At 38.6% G+C, this 11,039-nt stretch overlaps 1 protein-coding gene across 1 annotated transcript; it reads left to right on the plus strand.

Annotated features, from left to right (window-relative positions):
* The first annotated feature begins 3,633 nt into the window (after positions 1-3,633).
* LOC118804106 lies at positions 3,634-7,130 on the plus strand. Its single transcript, XM_036564736.1, has 4 exons — positions 3,634-3,645; positions 3,978-5,309; positions 6,741-6,750; positions 6,921-7,130. Exons 2-4 carry the CDS (start codon positions 4,024-4,026, stop codon positions 7,128-7,130), a joined length of 1,506 nt encoding a protein of 501 aa, XP_036420629.1. The 5' UTR covers positions 3,634-3,645; positions 3,978-4,023.
* The last annotated feature ends 3,909 nt before the right edge of the window (positions 7,131-11,039 follow it).

The following is an 11,039-nucleotide window of genomic DNA, read 5'->3' on the forward strand; positions in this document are numbered from 1 at the left end:
CTGTATATGTGGGCTATTCATGGGAAGAAGAAAGAAATAGTATCAATACAAACTGAGAGTAAGTTACTTGATTTTTATAAACACTTGAAAATAAGCCTTTACGGCATTACGGCATGTTTCAGCCTAGTCCTAAGACCATTTTCCAACCTCTCTTTATCCCTTAGAATTAAACCAGCTGTTTTTGTTACTGTGTCTTTAAGACTGATTTATATTAATGACCTCTGAGCGAATTGGTTGCCCTGTATTGTGCCTTGTTCAAAATGCAGATCAGGCTGAAACACTCCTTATAACTTCAGTGGGCGGGGCTAAACTGCTGTTGGCTCGAGTAGGTGGATATACGTAAATGTGTTGGTTTTCATGACATCACAAAAACAGTGAATTCAGAATGGGCTGTCTTTGCAGCTTGGCTTCCATTTATGGACTGTAACAATTCTTACATACTTCATTTGAATTTTTTACAGGATCAGAACAAAAATTAATGTTCTAAGTATTCAGATTTCAGCAACAATGTTGAAAAAATTTAACTGCTTCTCTGTACACACCACCTAGTTACAGTCATCAATGCATTTCTCATTTAAAAGATCATAATGATTCTTATTTTATATACTTTATATATATTCATACTCTATATTACAGAAGGATTTGATTCTGAAGTTTGGGGGTTTGACGCATAGTGTGGTGTGTTTGACTGATAACACTTGTAATTACTTAGTTTCATCTGTAAACCCTTAAAAAGCTGCAGGCCCAAAGTTTTATTACACACTTCTATAACCTAAGAATAGCTCAACCCGTTTGTATTGGTGGCCCTGTTATAACTAAATAATAAGTCTTAGTATGTAAGACTATTTAAGGGGTTAACCAGGAGGTACCATATTGTACTAAGACCAATACTTTTTACAGCATTATTATATCTGCTGACTAATCTTCATTGTTTTGATTGCAGCATGAATTTCTTTGTAAATTGTGGCCTTTGTGGTGTGAAAAGCAAACTTTTGGAAATGTATGTAATTTGTGCAGTTATTGTCAAGTTAGCAACTGCATGCCATCAGCGTCCATAGTGGTGGCTACTTATAGCATATATGTTTGAATAAGAACTATGGATATGATTTCATAACTACTCTTTGGGGCCTTTGTTTGTTTATCAAACATTTGTGAAAGGCAGCAACTGTCACATCCTTAGCAGGGGATTCCCCTCCTCACCTGCAGAGGTCACCCTCACCTCAGGTTTCTCAACTATCTGATTGGTTTATCATTTGTCATGCTATTATTTTGTTACATCACTGCAAAGTCTTCTTTAAGCTCTTGCAGTTCTAAGCCTTGTGATTTTTGTATAGTGTATTTTGGTTTTTGACTTGTTTCCTGTCTTTCAGTTTACTTCCATTCAGATTCGGCCTCTGTTTGGTTGCCTCAGACTGAGACCTGTACTGGACTGGTTTATACTTTGAGTTTGGTTTCCTCTGCTATTGATAAAGTTCAACTTGTGCCTAGATGCAGCTCCAAGAATGTTTTTTACCAACTTTGTTCCAGCACATTCTAAAACAGTTGGGACAGCAGCATGTTTACCACTGTGTTCCATCACCTTTGAATATTTTGCTGATGTATTCTTGGCAAGGTGGCCAGTCTCAACCCATCCTTGCTCATAAAGAACTCGGCCTTTCCTAGATGCTCTTTTTATATTCAAGCATGATAGCATCACCTGTTTAAGAACGTTTTCACAATGTTGCTAGTCTTGAACTGCCCTTGTTCCAACTTTTTTGGAATGTTTTGCAGGCATCAGTTTCAGAATGAACATATATTTACAAAAAAACATTAACTTTATCAGATAAAACACTAAATATGTTGCCTGTATTATTTCGGTTTCTGTTTTTATTTGGCTTTTTTATTTTCATTTGACTTTATTTACCAACTGTCAGCACAACCTTTTGGAGTTCATATATGTATGTAAACCTGATATTTTAATTATCAGTGTGTAAAGTGCAGAACATTATTTAGTTGCCTTTAAAGCATGTAGCATGTTGAAGTTAAAATTCAACACAAAACCTACACCTACTTCTAAACCTAACCCTAAATTTAACTTAGTCCCTAAACCTACACCTACTCCTACACCTAACCTTAACTTAGTTTCTAAACCTACATCTACTCCTAAACCTAACCCTGACCTTAACTTCAACACTAAACATACACCTACTCCTAAACCTAATCCTAAACTTAGCCAGCCCTAACAGCTAGTATGCTGGAGCCACAGATAACATGACAGTATGCAGGCACTTCTTTGTAAAACTTACAACTCAGTATCATCTCAGAGAGTAACTGATACAGCACTTCACTAAAGCTCTATGTAACGTCCAGAGAGCTCTGTCTGGTGAATGAGAGTTAATCTCTTACCCAATTTGGTTAATCACAGTCATATATCTACTGACATGTCTTCTACAACAGTGCGGCATGTTTGATGTTCAGTTCTAATCACCAGGCCAAACATTTGCATCCAATTCTGCAGGATGAGTTTGAACTTTTGAGTCCTTGACAGGAAAAACTTCTGGATGCTTTACTAGCACCTGTAACTGGTATATTGCAAGTTGGAAACTTTATAGGTCTGTTTTGACACAGCAAGAACTCTTCCCTACGCCTTTCACAATTATTAAATAATCTCCTAGAGGCATAGTTATTTCAGCTGACTGCTTTATTTTCCACAGTGATTAGATTTTATAATCATAATATGATGCAACAAGCAAAATGTGTCTTTGATGCGCTGAGTTGAGGCAAATAAAAGTAAATTTGCATTCACTGAGACACACTGAAGTCTTGAGAACTTCTAACGTGGTTTTCTAAGATGTTTAGAGTGCAGCGCAAGCAATGCTTGTTTATTTGTTAGCTATGTAGCTAACGTTTTAGCATGTATGCTTGCAGAATGAGTTTTTTTATGTTTTGACTCAATAAAAATTGCAGCTTTGCTTGATTACATTAATATCTGTAACTGTAGATGTTTTATTCAGTAAACACAGCTAGGATGCAAGTTTAGTCAGTTATTTTGGCTACTTTAGGTTTGTATTTTAATAGTTACATACATTGAAACAAAAAGATTATTAATGATTAAATAATTAATCACAATTATTTATATGACAATTAGATGTCAGCTAAAATTTCGTGATCATGACAGTCCTGCTCTTGTAATTCAAGATCTGCACTAGGGTCTCCATTACTATTTTGCTGATCCAGATCAAAACACTTCTATTTGAACTTGTAGCTGTTAAGTGCTCATAATATTGGCATTTAGATAGAAAGTGGAAAAGGTATAAACTTACAGTGAACATAAATCTTACAGCTTTTACAGTATAAGTCCAGCTTACTATACCTCTGGTGCTCCACACATCAGCACACATTAATCAGTGAACACTAATGCACAGCAAGTACTTTGGTCATGAGTCAAATTTGAACTATCTGAATACAAACAGTAGCGCTAAGAGGTCGTAATTTTACTGATGAAGCTACCAACGGTTAAAGAAACCTGTTTGAGATGAGCATGCAAATAACATTCAAACCCTCCACACTGTGTCAGGCCTCTGATTGGCTGAGTGCTGATTAAACTGACCTATAAATTCTGAGGTAAGAAGAGGAAGTTTTCACTCGGGGTCTGTTGGACGAAAGGTGAGTAGAACTATTTTCTTCATCTGCACTATACATGCTCTACATCTCTACAGCTCTACTTTCAGATACTGTGCTGTAACTGTATTTAATGAGCAACAGTCTGAGTGCACTGTAGCTACAGTCTGTTTAAAGTCCAGTAGTCATTTAATGTTAATACATACTTTACATTGTGTCCACAACATTTACAGCAAAGGTCGGTTCATTACTCCACACGGACACATTCAGTTTGGTAATGTAACATTTGATGATATAAATGATAATTGATCATTTAAACATAATGACAAAAGCTTTAAAGCTTGAGTATTTAAAACAGCTGTACTCTCCTGCATCAGAATACACAGTTGAAGATCTCCAGCTGAAGAGTGTGGAGCACTTGCGATGGCCACTGTCCTGAGATGGGCCGTGGTGTACTGGACCCTCACTCAGGTCATCGTCTTCTGTGGTGCTGTGCACCCCATACACATTCAACTTAACCTTGATGGTAAAGACATTATTGAGGATATAGAGGACTATGAAAGACTGCCTAATGAAAAATATGTCATACTTCAAAAAATACGTGATCTGGTGAAAATGTGGTACAATTCTGAAGATGCAGCTAAACCCATGTACAATGATGATTCTGACAGGAGTCTCGTTGAAAAGGCTGGGCTCATAAAACTCTACATTAGAGGAAAATTCCAAATTGAGGAAAAGGGAGGTGAAAACAGATATTTTCTTTGGGACAATAAAAGAAAAGGTGCAAAGGAATTAGGAGAGTTTGTTTTAAGGATTTTCAAAGGTGACCCTGTTGTTATTGTCGTGTTCCCAGACGACCTGCAAACATATACTGGCTTTCAATTCCAAAAGGAGTTTGAAGAAGTGGTACAGACAACAAATGACAGAATCACAGTTGGACGAGGGGTGATAAATGTTTATCTGGGTTTGGGTGATCAAAATCAGGAAACACAGGTGTTTACTCTCCTAGAAGAAGAGATAAAAACGCAAAATAAAATGGTAGCTATGTCTGAAAAAGATGAAAAATACTACAGCATTTTTGCTCAACATCATCCATATGCATTCAGCTTCAGGACAGTGTTTACTGCATGGAGACCTGAACTAAAGCCTGTAAATATATTTCAAGTGAAAATCCTGGAGGCAGATTCAGTGGCTGTTAAGCTAATATCTGCTTGCACATCTGATAAGAAAGGCTTGAAAGTGGGTTCACACACAGCGCAGGGTTTAGCCGACATTTTGTTGAAGCTGTTGAGAGTTCAGGATGTGGAAACACATCCAGAGCAAAGAATCAGAGTCGAACTTCCAAAAACCTGTGGGACGGCAAAAGAAAGAGAGGCTTTTACAGGTCACCTTGTTGACAACCTGGAGAATAAAAACCTTAAAGTTTATGGGAAAGAGCCAAGTGTTCACATACATGTATATAGGAATGAGAAATCGGATGATGCATTTGATAAGGATATAAATCACATAGAGGAATTACACAAACAAAATGACATTGTTGGAGAAATAGAGAATGATGAAATCAAAACTCAGGTCAAGGATCAGGATCGCACAAAAGTATCCTCTGCTAAAGAGTTATTCATACACATCCACTGCCACGGTGTTTTTTCTGGCAATGTTGGTACTATTTGCGGAAAAGATTCGAAAACACTTGCAGATATTCTGTCCAAGTTTGTTAAAACATTGTTGACTGACTCTGTGCCAAAAAATGGAATCATCAAATTTCATGTTTGTGAAGCTGGTAGTGAAAATGGAAAGAAATATGTAAACAAATTCTTGACTAATCTTGATAAGTTAGTACAAACATATCACATAAATATCCAGGAATCTCTGGCCTACATGTATAAAACATCCCAAATCAAAGAACATCCTCAGGTAACGGTTCCCTGTGCAGCCTGGTATGGTTCTGAGACTTGGCCAAATGTGCATGAAAAACAGGTATTTGGCAGATTCACAGTCAGGACCATAAAAACTTATAAATCTTTCTCAGTTTTACCACTTACTGAATACAGTCTAAGCTGCAATGTGTAAACATATATATACTTTCCACAACTTTCCATGCTGATAAAAGTTTGTTTACGAGACTTTTGTGTTATATTTTCTTTGTGTTGTTCAATTCTCAAAAATAAATCTGTTTAGTTGCTTTACTTTTATATGCTTTTGATTTTTGAAAAGAGATGCAGCACATCTCTCTCTATTGCTATTAAAACTATTGCTGAGCATGAAAGAATTGTCTGTTTTTTATTTTTAAAATTAATTGGAATGACCTGTTTGCCGTGGGGCCAGATGTGATCTTGTGATGAGAATACGCATCTGGATCCAACTCCATAAACTTTTGGTGCTGAACTAGGAAGAAATCCACTGTTAAAACCTACCCACAAAGGCCTCTAGTCCATGTTTTTTAACATATAATGTAACTGATGTAACTGATAACACAAGCAAAAAAGCTAGCTAGTGTAACCCTATCATTGGCTAATGGAACTGTATTTTGAAAGAGGTCATGTTTATCTTCACCACATTATGTGCTCACCACACACCCAACCTACATCTGCATGCTTAAGTGGAGTTTTTTTGGGGGGTAGGGGTGGAAATTTAATGTGGAAACAGTGCCATTCTGATAATGCTGTAGTCCATTCAGAGGCACAGCCATGGTATCACAGGCCTACCCAGTCAAAGGGAGGTGGAAGATTTATTATGTTCACATCTGATGAGCCACAGTGCTACCATAACCAGATAGACTGAGTTTTTTAGATGTTCAGGTATGAAGCACATATACCATAGGCTAATATATGACATGTTAAAATGTGAGAGTTTATTTAAGAGATTATAGCTCCATAACTTTTTTTTATTTGGACTTCTCATAACATTGCTAGCTAGTTAATATGTTTTTAGCCTAGTTGCAGTAGCTGCTCAATTAAGGCTACAGGTTCCATATCTAGTTATCTAGCCATAAACTCAGAAATGCAAGTTGTGTTGTTACCTACTCATGACATAATACACCCAGCATGGGAGTTCACTGTTAATGTAATTCAGAAATCAGCTGGTACGTTTAGCTGTACTTTGTCTTATTAGCTGTTTAAGTACCCTGTCCTTCCTTTTAGCTGGGGTTTGGTAAAGAAAGTCCTTTGTACCGTATGTTTAATATGTCCTTTTTTAGTAATCAGTGAGGGACAAGGAGCGACACAGAAATACAGAAAAGTGGAGAGAAAGAGAAAGAGAGAGTGAGAGAGAGGGGTAAATGAAATAAAATCAATGTAAAACTATCACTATGGCTATGCCAGGTGCCTCAGGCCCCAACAGCTGTGAGAGGTGGCGGGAAGGTGGTGCCCAAACCCTACATGGTGATAATAGCACGTTTGAGATGGCGGGAGGAGGACGTCAGCCGCAAGAAATGGTGGGAGGGGATCGACAGCCATGAGATGCGGCGGGAAGACGACGATAGCCATGAGTGGCATGGGGCCCCACCTTCTGTTCCACAGCAAGGCCACTAGACAGTGGGTGCATTCGTTTTCGATTTAGCCTGACCCATTGGGTGTGTTCAACTTAATGCGGCCTTGCGCAGCACTGAGGACCAATCTTGCAGAATTTGCCTTTTTTGTTGAAGATGAAATCGATGGGCTCAAAACAAATACTGGAAATAAAACTGTAGTGTATGGTGGCCATATGTAAAAAATAAGCTGCCAGAAGGCAGGAATCAAATAAATGGCATCATACGTGAAACACACGTCATGTTTGTCATCAGAAATCCCAGCCAATGACGCTGATGTTCTGATGTCACGAAGGCATGTTGTAGCTCAGATGGTGAGCAACTGCAGGGTCAGACTTCAGAAACTGCAGCTGCCTGGCTCCCACGTGATCTTAACGTCATGTAACATGGTGATGTTCTGCAGCGCCGGTGAAAATCTGACAAAATTTCAAACCATCATGGGTCGCTTTGAGTTAGCACTGTGCAGAGCCACATTAAGTCGAACGCACCCTACAACAAATGCCTTTGTGACATGTTAGATAAGCAATAATTGTCCATTATTTTTTTTGCAGAAATATGTCATGTATTTAAGTTGGTTCCACCACTGGGGGTAACTTTTGCGTACAATTGTATGCTTCAGGATGCAGATATAACTAGGATTAAAGTTAGGGAATTCGTATCTCTCAGAGCACCCCCTCTGCTCCTCCAGTCTCGGTCTGTGTCAGTTTTCTTTAGTGTTCTTAACCTCCAAAGTAGCAATGCTAATGCTAGCACCACAAGCAATGCCACCACCCCTCCTATGATGCGCAGCCTCAATGCAAGCCCAGACTCCGAGCTTTCAGCCTGGAAGCAGGTACAGGAGTGCTTTTCCCTGGTGCTGACTCCAGCCTTGTTCTCTGCCAAGACACACACCTCTGTTCCAGATGCTACCTTTCCTAGGTCCATCTGCCTACTCCTCTCGCCATGTCAGTGTCATGTAGCTGCTGTTTGGATAATTGATTCCCCTGAAATGTCTGCACTAAAACTAATTAGAGATACGTGAAACCACCTAGATCCAGACCTCCTTGTCCTCGCAGCTAGTTAATATATATTCATAACAACGAAGACAGAAGACAAAATGAAATGGAATTTGCTTCTAATTCAGTGTTAATTGTGGCCAAGGTTCTGTTTTAACTTCATCAGTCCACAGGACACAGGACAGTTTCCAAAATGCATCAGACTTGTTTGGATGTTCCCTTTCAAACTTCTGGTGCTGAATTTTGCGGTGTTTTATACACCTGTCAGCAATAGGTGTGGCTGAAACACCTGAACTCAATCATTTGAAGGGGTTTCTGCATACTTTTGGCCATATAGTGTAAGTTAACACATCCTCTACATGGAACGCACTTTAAATAGCATTTTTTCAGAACAATTTAGTGCACAATATCTGTTTACTGGTACTGCATTATAGTGCGTTGTGTCAGAGATTAAGGCTCTTTTCACAGCTTGTTCATTTGCTAAAACGGAGTTTGGGTTTGTGTGATTTTGTATCTTTAATTTGGTTAAGTGCACCAAATAACACACAATAATGTTTGTTTATTAGTCAAATTATTTTGTTTGCCTCCATTTCAGCCCAAAAACTCCTGCTCTGCACAAATTTGGAGGCTGCTTCTCAAATGGAATCATGATCCCTATGTAGTGCACTATGTAGGCCATAAAATAATGACGGATACACCCAAATTAGTTTAACACAAAGTTCAGCCCAAGCTGCATGACTCCCTGCCACGCACTATTTTGGTGTAGAGGCCATAGTTTGAAGACCTATGCAGTGCACTTCATAGGGAGTAAGAAGGGAGTAGGGATCCATTTGAGATTCAGCCATAGACACTTAACGTCTGTGTGCATCACACACACATTTTGTGGACAGCACAGCACTTTTCTAATATGTAGATACACAAAAACAAGGAGAGAGACAGAGTTATGGGTGAAGAGGTAAGAGCGGCCTCTTCACACAGGACTCTGTTGGCCCTGTCTGAGGTGTGAAAGACAGATACAGTTCTGTGCAAGTCAGAGAACACCCTTCCTTTATTTAATTCACAGTCAACAGCTATTAAGTACAAGTTATTCCTTTTAGGAGATATTCCTGAGGAAATTAGACATATAATCATCCTTAAGGAAGAAGAAAGTCAAAGGAAACAGGAGTTTCCAAAACTGGATTTCAAAAAATCATTTAAAGCTACAGAGAAAATGGGACCCCTAACAACTGTGTAAGACCTGTAGACCACCAAAACTGTCCCCTCAGACAAACAGTACATGAAGTTTTCATCTTTGAGAGAGAGGGGAAAATCAAGCTCCACTATTGATTCAGATCTGAAAACATCCACAGGTGTTTCTGCCCATCCTTCCACTGTGAGAAGACCGCTCAGCTGCTGGGGTCTTAAAACGCTATCTGCACAAGATGCAGTTGTGTGCAAAAGTTTGAACACCCCTGGTCAAACTGCATGTTCTGTTGCTTTTCTAAGTGAAAATAAGTTAAAGCATCCTCTACAGAGAACACACTTAAATATGGCTTCTTTGGAAATTTTAGTGCAAAATTTCTATATATTTGCAAAAATGTATATGTTAAAATATAATATTACTTTTGCACAGGCCACCTATTTGTCCCGATACATTAGGGGTAACCATAATTCTTGTGTTAATGTCAGAGTGAGGAGATGGGGGGCCTTCAAAGATGCTTGTGTCCAGGGGCCTTGCGAGACCATGATCCATCTCAGTGAAAGTTCACTCTCGGTCTGCCACAGGCAGGGGTCACTGTCACCCAGCCTGTGGTAAGACCTAAAGCCAACACTAGAGGGAGGCAGAGAGCCGCCTCTCAGGAATCAGAGACAGCCAGACAACTGTGTTTTGTGTGCTTCATGTGTTGTTGGAGTGCAGACGTCCTATTTAACTTAATATGTTCATGTACACATTTACATTATGTTTAAGAGCTGCAGTATTAGGGTGGCAAGTTGGGTGCAATGCCACAGAAGGGGGATCACTGCCACTCTGTAGACCCACTCCTGTTGAACACCTGCATTGCATATTTTGTCGATTTTGCATTTTCTGCACCATTTTACGATGTACCATAACTTTTGCACTGGCCACACTTTATGTTTCTATGTCTGGTGTCTGATGATTTTTATTGTAAATTCAGTAAACAGTAATAGTGCATTTAGAAAAAAAATGATGTTTAGTGATAGTAAAGTAGTAAAGAAATGACTCAGGCCACATTTTGCATTAATCGCACTGATGATTCATATTTTTAATGCAACAGTATAAAGCAAAAAATGCTATAAAATGAAAAAAAAAAAAAAATTTTCACCAGTTTCTTGAGTACAGAATGTTCTTATGCCTTTTTTATTTACAGTACAGACATTCAGTAGTAGTTCCATTCTCTACATCATAACTTTAAACATGATCACCATTTAATATGAGGATGTTTATGATATTATCATAATAAAAGCAGTAAAACATCAGAATCCTCATTCTTTAAATGTTCTACCTTCTTCATGAAATGTAATTAACATTCATATATAAAGCAGAGACTTTTATCCAGCAGGGAAAAGCATGAAAGTAGACGCCTGTCTCTGGTGTGAAGATGAAGATGAGTAATTCGAACAATAAGTTCTCGTTTGTAAGATCAGAATAAATGACCTGCTTTGGTTTACAGCGGGCAGCTTTTTTGTTTGGTGCCACTTTAGTCTGATTTTCAAAGTGGACAGGCAGACATTTGTTTTTAACCTTTCCACAGCCAACAACCACATACAGTTTCTCAGTATTGATTTTCTTCACTTTACAACCACTTTTGACTTTCCTGCTTTCCACCATGTAAACAGTGAACCTGTGCTCACTGATGCACAGATTTCCAGAACCGTCTTCAAAGCCTTGACCGTTACAGATGCTTTCAACTCTCTTT

The sequence above is a fragment of the Colossoma macropomum genome, unplaced genomic scaffold, assembly GCF_904425465.1.
Source record: "Colossoma macropomum unplaced genomic scaffold, Colossoma_macropomum, whole genome shotgun sequence".
Lineage (NCBI taxonomy): Eukaryota > Metazoa > Chordata > Actinopteri > Characiformes > Serrasalmidae > Colossoma > Colossoma macropomum.

What these genes read in the sequence shown, in the direction of transcription:
- LOC118804106 (XM_036564736.1), top strand. Translation starts at nt 4,024, where the DNA reads ATGGCCACTGTCCTGAGATGGGCCGTGGTGTACTGGACCCTCACTCAG.